This window comes from Camelina sativa, chromosome 18 (assembly GCF_000633955.1).
Source record: "Camelina sativa cultivar DH55 chromosome 18, Cs, whole genome shotgun sequence".
NCBI classification, from domain to species: Eukaryota; Viridiplantae; Streptophyta; class Magnoliopsida; order Brassicales; family Brassicaceae; genus Camelina; species Camelina sativa.
The window spans coordinates 13,852,177-13,867,139 of NC_025702.1; the positions used below are offsets into that span (position 1 = coordinate 13,852,177).

A 14,963-nucleotide genomic window follows, 5' to 3' on the forward strand; every position below is an offset into this window, starting at 1 on the left:
ATCTTGTCAAGTTTTCTATTTCATATTCAGTGTTCTAAATTACATGAATCAAATTTAGAAGTGACTATGGTTTGTATTAGCCTTAGTTTCAAGTTTGTATCATTCCCATGTCTCTCTGGAACTTAGTAATTAGCATTAGCTTACTCATCCTTTTCTTTTCTTCGGGTAATGGTTTTCCATTCCATTCTGCTTCATATTCCAAATTGTCTACTCGAAAACTATATACCGGGATTGCTTAGAAACCACTAGCGGTTCACTCACCGTGTTTACTTTGAAGATGAAGACATGTCACTATTCTGCTAGTCTAATAAATCGTACTGTTTTACTTTCTTTAAACCAGTATCTGAGTTGTTTTTGTTGTGCAATCGTTCTTGTGTGTATATTATATTAACAGGAGCTGAGGTTGCGGTTCTCTGCATAACCAAATCTGGAGAAGTAGTAAACTACCAAGCTTTCACAAACTCAAAAGGTGTCTACACAGTTGCAGAGACAATGCCAGAGAGCAAACGTTGGGACGCTTGCCTTGCAAGACCCATAAGCAGCTTCCACACACCTTGCAACCGTCTACACCAAACCAAAACCGGAATCAAATTCACTTACAACCGCCCTTCCGGTTACTTCCATGCCGTGAAACCGTTTGTGTATCGTCCACAGTATGCACCTTCTTATTGCTGATTGAATAATTCAAAGACTCTTTGTAAAAAAAACTCCTTGTATAACTTGTGATGATAGAAAGATTAAGATAAACTATGTAATATGAAATAGCATATGATTAATGTCTTAATGATTTAAAGGATGAAGAATAAAGTCGTAATCAGAGTCAAAGGCAGACTAGTCTCACAAGGCGGTGACGGGGGAGGTAAAGAACAGATGATGTTGAATAGGTCCTACTAATGACGTGTCCGAATGCTATAGGATCAACGACGTGTCTCGCGCTTTTTATTTGAGGAAAAGACGAAAATATCCTTATGTTTATTCTTTGCGTCAGTCAACTGAAAAACTGAATTGTCCTTCTCTGCGACGAGGAACCCATAAATCTGGGAAATTAAAAAAAAAAATACAAATCGTTATGAGAAGTCGAGATTGAGAAGACGAGGAGAGGAGGACAAGATTCTGATGAACCGTAGAAGAAGGAGAAGAAGCTGAGAACGTGTTTTTGTCTGATTCTTTGCAATTAAGAAGATGATACATTGGTTGAAGCAGCTGCGATCGGCGTTTGGGTTCGCGTTTCTGTGGCTCGTTTGTCTCATTTACTTCACTCAGGTCTGTTTCAATCTCTGTTTCCATGACTCCTCTGCCTCATTGCGTTTTCAAATTGGAAGCCTCTGATACGTTTTTTTTTTTGGGATGATCGCGTTTTCCTCTGTTTTTTCGTATGTGTTTTGAGATGATCACCGTACATTTGTTGAGATCGGTTTGGTTAGTGATGATGGAGGAGCTTAGAGTGTAGATATAGAAAACTGCAAAAAAATTTGTTTTTGTTTTTTGCTGGATTGGGAAATTGATTTTGTTTTTGCATTTTATAGGGATTTAGATCGTTTGTATGGACAGCTGTTTCATATCAGCTCAAAGACAAGCTTCAGTTATCACCATCAGCTTCTCAGTTTGTCTTTTCTGTTGCTTTCTTTCCATGGAGCATTAAACCTTTATATGGGTATGTTATCTTCGTCGTCACCAATAATACAGTGAGTGAATGTTGAAGCTTTGCAGTAATGATATGTTTTTTTTTTGTGATTTTGGTAGGATTATCTCAGATTGTATCCCGATTAATGGGAAGAAGAGGACGCCGTATTTGGTGATATCGACTGTGCTATCTCTTGTGCCGTGGCTCTTGCTTGGTCTAGATTCAACCTCTCGAAGTTCCAGTCTTTATCTGATGATTCTTTTGACTGTACAAAATCTTGGATCAGCTATGGCTGATGTTGTGGTAGATGCTATGATAGCTGAAGCTGTGAGACTTGAAAAGTATGATTCTATGTTCTTTAGTTTCTGATAAATGCACACTTAGGATACTTAGTTCATTCGTTGAGTTGTATGTTCTTTAACTGTTTATATCAGGGCCTCGTTTGCTGGAGATCTTCAGTCTGTCTCATGGTTTTCTATGGCTGTGGGTGGAATATGCGGTAGTTTATTGGGAGGCTATGCATTAACCAACTTGAAGATAGAAACAATATTCCTCCTTTTCACTGTACTACCAGTGCTACAGTTACTATCATGTGCTCTGGTTGAAGAAATCCCTGCTAACAATGAACCAGTCCCCGAGATGTTGGATTCTAACGAGTTTGAAGAGAAAAGCAAGATGAGCAACGATGATAACTATCGAGATATCAATAAGTCCAATACAAGAAGAAGGAAGGGGCAGAAGAAAGGTAAAAAAGGAGGAGCTTCCAATGGAAAGTCTGAGACACATAAGAAGCAGTCTAAGTCTTTAGCTTCACAGTGGTTCCAGTCACTGAAAACAGCCACTTTTGGCTTGGTCCGAGCATTCAAGCAACCGATCATTTTGAGGTAATATATCCAATACGCTTCCTTGAGTAAGTTGAATGTCTTGAAGTGTTTCTTTCTCATTTTTACTTTTCTCTAATATTACAGACCAATGGCGTGGTTTTTCATTGCGCATATCACTGTGCCAAATCTCTCTACCGTCATGTTCTATTACCAAACCGAGGTATTGCAATTGGATGCTTCTTTCCTAGGAACAGCCCGTGTTGTTGGTTGGTTAGGTCTCATGATTGGTACCTTTATCTACAACCGGTATCTGACAAATATGACTCTACGCAAGTCTCTCTTGTAAGTCTAAATATAATTTCCACACACATCGTTGCATCTCAGTATTTTCCTTCTTAAAAAGATCTAATCAATAAAACATCATCACAGGTTTGCGCACATCGGGATTTCTATAACGATACTCCTCGATATGGTTCTAGTATCAAGAGCAAATGTGGGCTATGGAGTTTCAGACAAGACAATGGTGCTCTTTGGATCAGCTCTAGGCGATGCCATCAATCAACTCAAGTACGTTGTTTCCCCATCTTTATTTCCTCTAGAATTGGCCTTGAAGAATTGTAAATCTCATAAGCATGCTTTTGCTTAAATTTCAGATTCATGCCGTTCTTGATCTTGTCTGGTCGTTTATGTCCTCCTGGGATCGAAGGAACACTCTTTGCGCTGTTTATGTCAATAAACAACCTAGGAAACACAGTTGGGTCTTTCATGGGAGCAGGATTGGCTTCACTTCTGGGAATATCTTCAGGGTCCTTTGATAATATGTTTATGGGATTAGCCATTCAAGTGTTCTGCACTTATATTCCTGTTATGTTTCTTTTCTTGATTCCAAAGGAAGCTACAGGAGTATCTGCATCATAGGCCTGAGAGAGAGAGAGAGTAAAAGCTAAAATTTCTCACTAGAAAAGCTTTAGATTAGAGTTTTTGGATTAATTCATCGGCTTTTGACGCTCTTAACGGCTTGGAATTGCCACACATTAGACACACAGTGGAGAGTTGTTATATAATACTAAAGACTATTATACAGCCACATCTTTTTCTTGTCAATCTTACTTCAATCCAAATATGCAATGGAATTTACCTTTCCAATTTTTGTTTGAGCCAAAAATAGATTCAAATTTATTGAAATGTTCTTGTTTAATCCAAAACGAACCCATACCACAATTTTATTTTTGTTTTTAGTTATTGACAAGAAAATGAAAATCACATACATAATTAACGTTAGTGGTTTTTTTCTCTAAAAATAAAAACAGTTTATTTTTAAACTTTGGGGGAAGAGCGAGTGAAATGTAATGGGCCATTTACAGAGTTCGCTAAGTTAATTGAGGTTTGAAATTGCCAAACTGGTTTACACAGGAAAAGAAACAAAAAAAATCAAAAAAATTTATCAGAGCCAGGTTTCGATCCTGGGACCTGTGGGTTATGGGCCCACCACGCTTCCGCTGCGCCACTCTGATATTTTTATTTATCCCCTTACATAAAATAAATTTAACATCATTATTTATCAACATTAATATTTCCTTCAAAGCTCAATTTCAGTTCTTGTGTGCTAAAAGTTGGAGGTGATCCTCTAGTTTCAAACAAAGATTTCTGGGATGAGTTGCTAGGAATTGGGTTGAGAATTTCAATACATGTGATATTTTTGGTACTGAAACTCCTGTTTTAACACTTTATCCCAGGGCAGGGCCACGAGGATCTTGCAATGATCGATGATGGTCATAAAGATGGCAAACGTCAGCACTGGTTCCCGTGTATTAATTGTTTCTTATGTTTATGCATCATGGAGATTGGAGCTGATACGTAAATGATACCAACTCTTCTTTCGTCATCAATGGAATTATACACATGAAGGTACAAATCTTATTCGTATATAATTTGATTTGGTCAATCTAAAAGGGAATGAAGAAACCTACGAAGTTTCTAATTTGTCATCATGTCGGACTATGTACATAAACAAAAACATTTCAAGGCTACACAACGTTTATCGAAGATTTGATTTGTTTGCTTTGACAATTCGCTTTTTGTCAAGGCTATACAACGTTAATGGAAGATTTGATTTGTTTGCTTTGACAATTCGTTTTTTGTCTTGTAATAATATTTAATATTTTGGGAGTATATTTATAATGGAAGAAACGGCGACGTGCCTTGCCTTCTAAATTTGGACGCCATTGAAACATACATACTTCAAGTATGTACACGTTATACCAACGATGACGCAACGTAATTAGATGATGACATTGAGGGATTGGGTTGGAATGGGATGTCAAATTCTGGTTGATATTTGTATGTTGCGGTGTACGCTAAATCCCTCTATCGTGAATCTATGCACAACGTGTTGTAAGATCATGCAAACCTCGTTGAATATATTTGGATGATGTAATATTAACTGTGATGGGTGAGTTGTGATATTGTGTACATGCAAACTGATTTCTATGTAATTAAATCTAAACAAATTTCATAATCCTTATGCAATCTTTTCAAGAAAAGTAAAAGAAAATATATAAATTTGTGTCCAAAACTTAGAGACACCAAAAACACAAAATAAAATAAAATCCAATCAACTAGTAATCACAAGTACATATTCATTATATTATTGTAAGTTTTAAACATATTTTTCATAAAGAAAAAAAAAATTACTTAAAACGGTTTCTGAGATTAATTCCTTTGTTAGCAAAATTTTGTGATAAGATTTTATATAATTAGTAATAGTAAATTTAAATCCCAAATAATTAAACTTGCCAGTTGCCACTTTTATACGGAAGTTATTTATTTATTTATTTTTTACTTTTTTTTTACATTTTTTTTTTTGTTTCTTAATATAAATAAATTTGATTTATAGTATCGTGGAGAGACTAGGAACCCAAAATAACGAAACATGGCGTCTTCATCTCCCCCATCATCATCATCGTCTTCTTCGCTTCCGTCTCTGTTCACCACCATCTTTGTAGTACTGTTTCTAATTGTATCAACCGTTGAATCGGTGAAATCGCCGTTTCATCCACGCGATCTGCTTCCGCATTTGCCCAGACAAGTCTCGTGGCCGATTCTAAACTCTTTATATGGAGCCGCTGATCTGCTTCCTACTTTCATCGGAACAGCGAGTTCAGGGAACGATTCCGTTCAGTGGAAAGGTGCTTGTTTCTATGAGAACACGGCTACCTTGGAGTTTCATAACAAGTCTGGTAGCGAGTTTGGTGGTGGCACGCTTCACATTAAGGTTTTGAATTTTTTGAAATTGAAGTTTAAACTCATAATCGATTTTGTTTCCTTTTGTGAACTGTGATCGTTTTGTTTGCTTGTTATGTAACATGGGCCCTTTCCAATTTTGACTTTTTAAGAATCTTCAATTGTTTGACTGTTAAGTCTCTAGAAATTTTGGGGTTTTTTGGATCCGGGAATTTAGGAGAAGATTTGGGGTTGTTTCTGATCATCAAGTTTGGATTTTTATTTCGTTTTCATGAGATTCTTATGTTGGAGTAATTGATCAGTCTAGTGTGTAAGAAACCATTTTCGAATATGGTATAATCTGTGTTAGTTCTGTAGTTTCTTACTTTGGCAGTGGATGAGAAGCTAATAATTTTAATAGACAGAATTCTCAATTTGATTTTGTTGGTGTGTGTGTGTTTGTGTGTTTATGAAGGCGGATAAGGCACATAGTTGGACATGTATGGATCTTTATGTATTTGCAACTCCGTATCGTGTGACATGGACTTGGTACTTCATTTCTCGACATCATACTGTTGAATTTCCGGAGTGGGATGGCAAAGCTGAGTATGAATATGTAAGTTGTTGTTTTGAATTCTGTTTTGTCATATCTCTTTGATTTAAGGATTTTATATCTATGTAGTTTGGTTGATGTGTTTTGGGTTTCGATATTGGATCAGGTTAAGAACAAAGGAGTTTCGATATTCCTTATGCACGCAGGGATGTTAGGAACACTTCAAGCACTGTGGGATGTTTTCCCTCTCTTTACTAATACCGGTTGGGGGGAAAGCGCTAACCTTGCGTTTCTTGAGAAGCATATGGGAGCTAATTTTGAAACTCGCCCTGAGCCATGGGTTACGAATGTTACTACTGATCAGATCCAGTCAGGTGATCTCTTAGCTATTTCAAAGATCCGTGGGAGGTGGGGTGGTTTTGAGACCCTTGAGAAATGGGTGAGTGGGGCATATGCTGGTCATTCCGCTGTTTGCTTGAGAGACTCTGAAGGAAAACTATGGATTGGTGAGTCCGGAAATGAAAACGAAAAGGTAACAACGCTTCAAAGTGCTGCCTAAAGGTTAAATTTAAGTACAGCAAGATTTCTTTTGTTGATGGTTTCTCTTTTGGTCACAGGGAGAAGATGTAATAGCGATATTACCATGGGAGGAATGGTGGGAATTTGAACAAACAAAGGATGACTCGAATCCTCAGATTGCATTGCTACCTTTGCATCCTGATGTTAGAGCCAAATTTGACGTTGCTGCTGCGTGGAAATTTGCTCGTAGCATGGAGGGTAAACCGTATGGTTATCACAACTTGATCTTTAGCTGGATCGATACCATTAGTGAAAACTACCCGCCTCCTCTAGATGCTCATCTTGTATGGTTTTCTTTTTCCCTTCTTACAATTTTGGTCTGGATGAATGAGTACACTTTTCTAATTGGATTATATTTGATATTTTCTTATAGGCTGCGTCTTTCATGACTGTTTGGAGCAAAATGCAGCCTGATTATGCTGCTAACATGTGGAATGAAGCCTTGAACAAAAGACTAGGAACAGAGGTATTAAAATTTGTGCTTGTTTCTATATACCCAGTCCTATATATACCTTTCGATCTCTTACTTCTTGATCAATAGAAAGCCTTTTTAGTTCGATTGTTATAATCATTCTAAATTCTAAACATCTTTATAATTCATAGGTATGTTCACTTAGTGCTTGTCCTCATTTGAGATGGTCTTAATATTGATACTCCATTTTTCTCTGCTATTATAAGTTTTTTTTCCTTATCCCTTCTCCTTTCTCTTCTTATTTAACATGGTCTAAATTGCAGGGTCTTGATCTTTCTGATGTACTGGTGGAAGTAGAGAAGCGCGGATCCTCATTTGACAGATTACTGGCAGTTCCCGAACAAGACGATTGGATATACAGCGATGGTAAATCAACCTCTTGCATTGCTTTCATTCTCGAAATGTACAAAGAAGCTGGTCTGTTCGGTCCACTTGCTAGTTCTATTCAAGTCACAGAATTTACGGTAAGAACCAATCAAGCAATACACAGTCTCTGTTTCCATTCCCACTCTCAAAACTCTTGTGACCGTGGTCTTCTATTTCTCTCTTCTTCAATCTGCAGATCAAAGATGCTTACATGCTAAACTTTTTCGAGAACAATGCAAGTCGTCTTCCTACATGGTGCAATGACAATGACAATGTGAAGCTTCCTTACTGTCAGATACTTGGGAAATACAGGATGGAACTTCCTGGTTACAACACCATGGCACCATACTCGCACATGAACGAACAATGCCCAACTCTTCCTCCAAAATACAATAGACCAGATAACTGCTAGAATTCAACTCTCTTATCTCCCTCAGATGTTTGTTTGATTTTAGGTAAAAGTTAATGTAATCCCCGTTGAAAAACTCAATTTGTATATATCATTCAGGTTTGTAACATCTGCTTCGTCACGTAACTGTTTGGATATTATAAATCCAGTGATACACAGCAATAGAAATTAAAAAGTTTTTTATCTTTTGAAAGCTTCAACATACTCATTGGTGTTTCAGTAAAAGCTTTTCAATTACACATCACTTCAGTGTTCCGTTGCGGCGGCTCCAGAAACGATTTGGTCTTGGTTTCATCAATCTAAAAGTTAATTTCAATTGTAACGTAATCTTTTTCCGGTTTAATTTGGTTTAAATGTCTCTTCCGGTTTAGTTAGCTCATCTTCGTTGTAGATTGAACCTTTTCGATTCCATATGTGCGTGATGTTATCAGGACAGATGATGGGCCATGTCGTGGCCCGAACTCAGCTGATTCTGCCTCGAGGTAACTTCGCCGATTGTATACGGTGTCACGGCGTGAGGGTTTCAACAAAAACCCTAAAAATGGGGTCAAAGCGATCCACTTGCCCTTCCTGCGATAAACCAAGCCAGCTCTGTCTCTGCAAGAAGATGCGAGTTCCGTGCTTCGATACTGAGGTGAGTGTTACTATTCTTCAGCATAGTCTCGAGAGAAACCACGCGCTTAATTCAGCTAGAATCGCTAGATTAGGGCTTAAGAATGTTAGTGTGACCACTGTTTTCGATGTTCATGACGAGGCAGAGTTCGTAATCAGGGTTATTGGATCGGGTTGCAGCAAGATTGACACGAATTGTTCGGATTCTGATTATAGGGTAGAGAATGGAGCTTCTTTAGAACTTGATGGTAGCTCTAAGTTAAGTAGTAGCAGTCTGGAGAAGTTAGAATCTGAGATGAATGTTGTACTTGTTGATCATGGAAGTTTGGGATTTGCTGAAAGTTTGAAGCTTTCTCAACATTCAGGTGAAAGTTCTAGTCGGGATTTAGGGGTTACAGATCAAAAGATAGGTTCTTGTGAAGAGAGTAAATCAGAAGATTTGATAAGAATGTGTATGAAGAAACATGGTGTCATCAGCAATATCACACACTCTTTGATGCTCGAAACCAGTGTAGAGAATCCTAGTTTTGATCATATACTGGCGTCTCCTGTGGCCATGGATGTCTTGGCAAAAGGGTTTGTGGTAACAAAGTTTTCAGAAGGGAAGCGAGAATTCGAGCTCGAGGTTCCTCCTGGATCAGCACTGTTGTTCCCGAGCGAAGAATCGGTGAAGATCAATGATCTTAAAGAGAAAGAAGAAGAGTTGAAGCTAAAGAATCTGATTGTTCTTGATGGGACATGGTCAAAGGCAAGAAGAATATACCTTGAAAATCCATGGCTTAAGATTTTATGTTGCCATGTGAAACTGGAGATCGAAGGTACAAGTTTATACAAAGAAGTTCGGCGGCAGCCAAGAGCGGGATGTTTGTCGACAATAGAGAGTATTGTATACGCGATGAAGGAGATGGGCGAAGATCCTGAAGGTTTAGATAATATGTTGAATGTTTTTGAATCCATGGTTGAAGATCAAAGAAGATGTAAAGATGAAAACTTTAATAAGATCATCTGAGAAGACTAATCACTTTTATGCTAAAGTTGGTATCAGTTTTTGAAATTTAGTAAAAGAATTGGGTGAAAAATGGAAATATAAGTATTACGGGTATGAAGCAGGAAGCTTTCATAGTTATGGACCAAGATGTAAATTAAGAAATTATACTTGTTCAGTTAAAACTTTTGGTATCTTCAAAACTAAACCCTACGAGAAAGCTCAGAGTGTTTCGTTTTCGAATGTTTTCAGTTCGCAGCAGAAGCTTAACGCTAGTAAAAGAGCCAAAGGATTCGTTTTTGTTACTGTGTAATCTCCGAGCTCGATTTGTATCTACAGATAACTATGATCCACCATTTTCACCTCTCAGAAAACCCACTAAACCTTCTTCAGAGAAGAAGAAGAAGGAAACGAAGCAGGATCAGTCGTCGGAGCTGGTAAATAAAACGAAGATTCCGGTGATTTCAGACCTCCCTTTTGATTTTAGGTATTCGTATTCAGAAACAAACCCGGAAATTGAACCAATTGGATTCCGTGAACCCAAACGGTTTTCTCCGTTCGGACCGGGTCGATTGGACCGGAAATGGACAGGGACTTCCGCATTAGCTTCGCCGGAGATTGATCAGAGCCAATGGGCGGAAGAGAGGGAAAGAGTTCTCGGCGAGCCTTTGACAGATGAGGAAGTTACGGAACTTGTTGAACGGTATCGGCATAATGATTGTTCTCGGCAGATCAATCTCGGTACACTTTTGAATCTTTTTGCCTTAAAACTTTGAATTTAGGTTTCTTGATGAATTGAATCAGTAAGTTAAGAGCTTTCGTGAATGTTATGCAGATTCGCTAATGGTAGAAACTTATTTCTGTTACATCGTTGTGTTGATATTATCACTTGTAAATTTGTGATCTTGGTGAGAATTATGAACCATGTTTCCTCAGTTTAAGAATTAAGCTTTGAAACTTTGAGTAACTTATGTGATTGGTCTCCTCTAAAGCTTTTTCAATCAAACTGGTTTTTTTTGTGGTATCATTGTTAGGGAAAGGTGGTGTGACACACAATATGATAGATGACATTCATAACCATTGGAAGAAAGCTGAGGCAGTGAGGATCAAATGCTTAGGAGTGCCTACTCTTGACATGGACAACATATGTTTCCACCTCGAGGTGAATGTTATTAGATCTCAAGAACACGGCTCTGTTTTCTTCAACTTCTTCTTCTTCTTTCGTTGATCTGATTATAAGAAAGTGCTCGTCCTCAATCTTACTGTTGTTGTGTTTCTTGACAGGAAAAATCTGGTGGAAAGGTTGTATACAGACACATAAACATTCTAGTTTTGTATCGGGGAAGGAATTATGATCCTAAGAATCGTCCCATCATCCCATTCATGTTGTGGAAGCCTTATCCACCGATATACCCAAGACTTGTAAAAAATGTAGCAGATGGGTTGACATTTGAAGAAACCAGAGAGATGAGAAACCGCGGGCTTCATTCTCCTGCCCTAATGAAACTTAGTAAGTAGTTAGTTACATTCGTCGCAAAGTTCTGTTTTTTCCTCAATTTTCATTGGCTTAATGTGTTTGATGCAGCTAGGAATGGTGTCTATGTTAATGTCGTGGGAAGAGTGAGAGAGGAATTCGAAACAGAAGAGATTGTGAGACTAGATTGCACTCATGTTGGGATGAGTGACTGCAAACGAATCGGTGTGAAGCTAAAGGTATAATATAACTCTGAATGTTTTTTTTTTTACTTAGCCTTGTGAGATTCTTTATGATTAATCTTTAATGTTGTGAACAAAATTGCAGGATTTGGTTCCATGTGTTCCCATATTGTTTAAAGATGAGCAAATCATACTCTGGAGAGGGAAGAGAAGGATTGAAGAAGAGGTTGTTACAAACATTGATCCAGAAGTATGATCATGTCACGTGAACAAATCCAACTGTAGACCAAACCTTCTTCATCGATACAACAAAATCTTAAGCTAGGTTCATATGTCTTAATCAAGAACTAGTCACACACTCACAGATCCAACAAATCTTGGTTGATTTGTATTCAACATCTGCAAAGGTCCAATGAAAAAAAACTATTGTATTTCGGTTAGATTTTAAATATAGACTAACGGACCAGTAAAAAAGGTTCAATTACTCTTTATCGCCGGTTCTGAACCTAACCGCTCAATATTATAAACAACTAATGGGCCGAGATGAAAGTTAAATATTGGGCCTGCAAGAAAAAGCCCACACTATGATACAATTACGACTATAAAGCAAGCGAGACTTTCGGCTTACAAACGTCCTTTCGTTTTCATTTCTCTTCCCCGTAGCGATAGTTAGGTTTTGTTGGTCCGTCGTTAGTGATGCATCAACAACCGTCGAACGCCGCCGGAGCAGGACAACAATCTGGACAGCAGCAGTTGTGGATGATGATGCAACAACAGCAACAGCAGCAGAGGCAGTCGGCGCCGGCACTAGGTCAACAGCAGCAGTACGGAGCTGGATCTCAGAATCCAGAGGTCAAGTCCTTATGGATTGGAGATTTGCAGAAATGGATGGACGAGAGCTACATCATGAGCATCTTCGGTCAATCTGGAGAGGTAATTTTGTTAAAAGTTGTAGTCTTTGGGTTATTATGTAGAAGATTGAAAATTTTTGTTCATCGATTAGTGTAAGCGTAGCAATAATGATGGCTTGGTGTTTTGGTTTGTGGTTGCAGGCTGTAACAGCTAAAGTCATTCGTAATAAGCTGACCGGACAGTCTGAAGGTTATGGATTCATAGAGTTTGTCAATCGTTCTGTAGCTGAGAGGTATTTGCAAACTTACAATGGTGCTCAAATGCCGAGCAGTGAACAGACGTTTAGGCTCAACTGGGCTCAGGCTGGTGCTGGAGAGAGAAGACAGAGTGAAGGTGCTGACCACACTATCTTCGTAGGCGATCTTGGACCTGAAGTCACTGACCAAATGCTCACGGATACGTTTAAGAGTGTGTATGTGTCTATCAAGGGGGCAAAAGTTGTCATGGACAGAACCACTGGAAGGTCCAAGGGATATGGTTTTGTCAGGTTTGGGGACGAAACTGAGCAGATGCGTGCCATGACCGAGATGAATGGTCAATACTGCTCCACCAGGCCTATGCGTATTGGTCCGGCTGCCAATAAGAATCCTCTTCCGATGCAACCAGGTATGTTTTATACATAGGAATTCTGTGCACTGAGTATGTTGAATGGTGATATGAAGATTGTTTGTGTTTTAACCTTCTTTGTTGAGCATTGTAATTGAGTGTCTTTTTTGGTTGATGTATTTCTTTCTGATTAGTCAAGCTTATTCTCTCAGTTGGTGCTGAAGGATTAAGAGAATTTATCTGTTTGTTTCCTTTTAGTTTTCGCCTTTCTACACTTAAAATGGATTCTGATATTGTAAAGCATCCAAACACTTATAAAAATCAGCTCATGTTGTCTTAAAGCAGGAGAACAAGTGGCTCTCTTTGGGGGGAGCCTGGAACTGATTTCAGCCGAAAATGATACCACCTTATTGCGTGGCCTCATTTAGGTCAGTTGGTTATGTTATCAGATTAGTTACATACAAGTGGCTGTTATTAGCCTACAGTTTCAAATTACTTTCCACTTCCTTACTTATCACTTAGAAGTATTTTATTTTGAGGCTCTTACCTTCAAATTAATTCTTTTCATATTCCGTAGCTCATTTTTCCTCTTTAATTTTGAGTCTTACGTTAAAAGTTAATATGTCTTCTCTATTAGACTTTTGCAAGTCTTTTTCTGTCTTTTCATTATAGTTTCCAACTTTTACAAGTTTTTTTTTTGTCTTATTATTAGAATTTTCCTCTCTAGATCTATACTAAACCTTGGCCAAGCCATTGTTCTGCAAGTTGATTACTAGAAGTAGGTGAAGATTTTTGCTCCAGTTATTTGCTTTGGGTGTTGAACTCCCACTGGCACTTACTGTTTGATATCTGTGCTCAGTGATTTGTGTTATCAACTGAATTTAGATTCTCCTTGTCTGTATGTATGTTGTTTGGATTGTTGCTGAAATATTCTTAGGTTTTGATGTGAATGATTTTTGCAAACATTGTTTAAGTGAGTTTGTTGTTCTGCAATATAGTTTCCTTGTAGATATTTCACCATTTTGAGTTTTATTCTATATCAATTGAATTTTTAAGCCTCTCTTGAGTTCACTTATCTTTTTATTTGCAGCTATGTATCAAAACACTCAAGGAGGAAATCCTGGAGATAGCAATCCAAATAACACAACAGTATGTAGTTAGCTTTCTTTTGATTTCCTCCAAAATCTCTAGTTTGATAATTTTGCTAGACTATAAGTCTAATGTGTTCTACTTTTAGGTTTTTGTTGGAGGTCTGGATACTAACGTTACAGACGATGAGTTGAAGTCCATTTTCGGTCAGTTTGGGGAACTAATTCATGTGAAACTACCTCCAGGAAAACGTTGTGGATTCGTTCAATATGCTAACAGGTATACAACATCATATCATCCATTAACTATACAACCCCATTTAGTTCTTTTCCTACATACTTAAACTCTTTGTTATGCTTCAGGGCATCTGCAGAGCATGCACTTTCGGTGTTGCATGGAACACAATTAGGTGGACAAAGCATCCGTCTTTCGTGGGGACGTAGTCCTAACAAGCAGGTTTGTTTGGTACCTCTTTAATCTTACATTCTCAATTTCTCAAATCTCTACTAATAAAACTTGATAGTGATTATGAGCAAAATCGTAACTTATAATCTTTGTTATCGCAGCCTGATCAAGCCCAATGGAACGGTGGTGGATACTATGGAGGATACCCTCCACAGCAACAGGGCGGCTACGAAGCTTATGGTTATGCACCTCAACCAACTCAGGATCCTAATGCGTACTATGGTGGTGGTTACTCTGGCTATGGCAACTATCAGCAGCAACGGCAGGTAAATCAACAACACTAAACGAGTTAATATTTTTGTTGAGATTTACCAAATGTGAAAAAGTTCCTTATCATTTTCGTTTTTCCAATGCAGTGAAAGATGAACATCGGCCTTATCTACCAATGTCTTGGAACAAACATGAGTCTTTTTAGGACATAGACTAAGAGTGCCCTTTTTCTAATTTGATGTGAATTTTGTTTTGCAAATGAGTTTGCTATGAACATATTGTTTGCTGAATGTTGAAACTTTATTCTGTTTCTTAAAAATTTTATCCAACAACTATCGGATTACCATTTGCTAGTGTGACGAACCACCTTTATAAATGTGCACTCCAAATTCAATATTACTACCAGAGTAAACAAAAAAAGTCTAATCTAGTATAGTAT

General features: G+C 38.0%; 5 protein-coding genes and 1 non-coding gene across 7 annotated transcripts in view; 5 read left to right on the top strand and 1 right to left on the bottom strand.

Annotated features, from left to right (window-relative positions):
* Window positions 1-3,588, top strand: part of LOC104761504 (probable folate-biopterin transporter 4) — a 6,090-nt gene extending 2,502 nt beyond the window's left edge. Inside the window, exons 1-7 of one of the 2 annotated variants that reach the window (XM_010484592.2) lie at window positions 989-1,263; window positions 1,527-1,654; window positions 1,744-1,965; window positions 2,059-2,508; window positions 2,593-2,790; window positions 2,878-3,015; window positions 3,102-3,588. In XM_010484592.2, coding sequence (XP_010482894.1) covers window positions 1,183-1,263; window positions 1,527-1,654; window positions 1,744-1,965; window positions 2,059-2,508; window positions 2,593-2,790; window positions 2,878-3,015; window positions 3,102-3,366 — 1,482 coding nt within the window. In that variant the 5' untranslated portion in view covers window positions 989-1,182 and the 3' untranslated portion in view covers window positions 3,367-3,588. Of the gene's footprint in view, window positions 1-988; window positions 1,264-1,526; window positions 1,655-1,743; window positions 1,966-2,058; window positions 2,509-2,592; window positions 2,791-2,877; window positions 3,016-3,101 lie in introns of those variants that run through there. The other variant, XM_010484593.2, reaches the window with a different exon arrangement.
* TRNAM-CAU lies at window positions 3,891-3,962 on the bottom strand. The gene has a single exon. It is a non-coding gene; the product is annotated as a tRNA-Met (tRNA).
* On the top strand, window positions 5,381-8,236 carry LOC104761505. The gene is made up of 7 exons (XM_010484594.2): window positions 5,381-5,722; window positions 6,146-6,286; window positions 6,390-6,755; window positions 6,841-7,086; window positions 7,176-7,268; window positions 7,538-7,738; window positions 7,837-8,236. Exons 1-7 carry the CDS (start codon window positions 5,381-5,383, stop codon window positions 8,050-8,052), a joined length of 1,605 nt encoding a protein of 534 aa, XP_010482896.1. The 3' UTR covers window positions 8,053-8,236.
* Window positions 8,456-9,774, top strand: LOC104761507. Its single transcript, XM_010484596.2, has one exon. The coding sequence runs from the start codon at window positions 8,462-8,464 to the stop codon at window positions 9,668-9,670; it is 1,209 nt and encodes a 402-aa protein (XP_010482898.2). The 5' UTR covers window positions 8,456-8,461; the 3' UTR covers window positions 9,671-9,774.
* On the top strand, window positions 9,778-11,791 carry LOC104761506 (CRS2-associated factor 2, mitochondrial-like). Its single transcript, XM_010484595.2, has 5 exons — window positions 9,778-10,387; window positions 10,681-10,808; window positions 10,931-11,156; window positions 11,232-11,359; window positions 11,448-11,791. Exons 1-5 carry the CDS (start codon window positions 9,889-9,891, stop codon window positions 11,556-11,558), a joined length of 1,092 nt encoding a protein of 363 aa, XP_010482897.1. The 5' UTR covers window positions 9,778-9,888; the 3' UTR covers window positions 11,559-11,791.
* Window positions 11,917-14,877, top strand: LOC104761508 (polyadenylate-binding protein RBP45A). The gene is made up of 7 exons (XM_010484597.2): window positions 11,917-12,235; window positions 12,355-12,820; window positions 13,851-13,909; window positions 13,998-14,128; window positions 14,212-14,305; window positions 14,416-14,580; window positions 14,671-14,877. Exons 1-7 carry the CDS (start codon window positions 11,999-12,001, stop codon window positions 14,671-14,673), a joined length of 1,155 nt encoding a protein of 384 aa, XP_010482899.1. The 5' UTR covers window positions 11,917-11,998; the 3' UTR covers window positions 14,674-14,877.

What these genes read in the sequence shown, in the direction of transcription:
- LOC104761508 (XM_010484597.2), top strand. Translation starts at nt 11,999, where the DNA reads ATGCATCAACAACCGTCGAACGCCGCCGGAGCAGGACAACAATCTGGA. An exon ending in GCAATCCAAATAACACAACA is followed by an intron (nt 13,910 to 13,997) that starts GTATGTAGTTAG and finishes TTCTACTTTTAG; the next exon opens with GTTTTTGTTGGAGGTCTGGA. An exon ending in TTCGTTCAATATGCTAACAG is followed by an intron (nt 14,129 to 14,211) that starts GTATACAACATC and finishes GTTATGCTTCAG; the next exon opens with GGCATCTGCAGAGCATGCAC.
- LOC104761506 (XM_010484595.2), top strand. Translation starts at nt 9,889, where the DNA reads ATGTTTTCAGTTCGCAGCAGAAGCTTAACGCTAGTAAAAGAGCCAAAG. An exon ending in TTCTCGGCAGATCAATCTCG is followed by an intron (nt 10,388 to 10,680) that starts GTACACTTTTGA and finishes TATCATTGTTAG; the next exon opens with GGAAAGGTGGTGTGACACAC. An exon ending in ACATATGTTTCCACCTCGAG is followed by an intron (nt 10,809 to 10,930) that starts GTGAATGTTATT and finishes GTTTCTTGACAG; the next exon opens with GAAAAATCTGGTGGAAAGGT.
- LOC104761505 (XM_010484594.2), top strand. Translation starts at nt 5,381, where the DNA reads ATGGCGTCTTCATCTCCCCCATCATCATCATCGTCTTCTTCGCTTCCG. An exon ending in GCAAAGCTGAGTATGAATAT is followed by an intron (nt 6,287 to 6,389) that starts GTAAGTTGTTGT and finishes ATATTGGATCAG; the next exon opens with GTTAAGAACAAAGGAGTTTC. An exon ending in TTCAAGTCACAGAATTTACG is followed by an intron (nt 7,739 to 7,836) that starts GTAAGAACCAAT and finishes TTCAATCTGCAG; the next exon opens with ATCAAAGATGCTTACATGCT.
- LOC104761507 (XM_010484596.2), top strand. Translation starts at nt 8,462, where the DNA reads ATGTGCGTGATGTTATCAGGACAGATGATGGGCCATGTCGTGGCCCGA.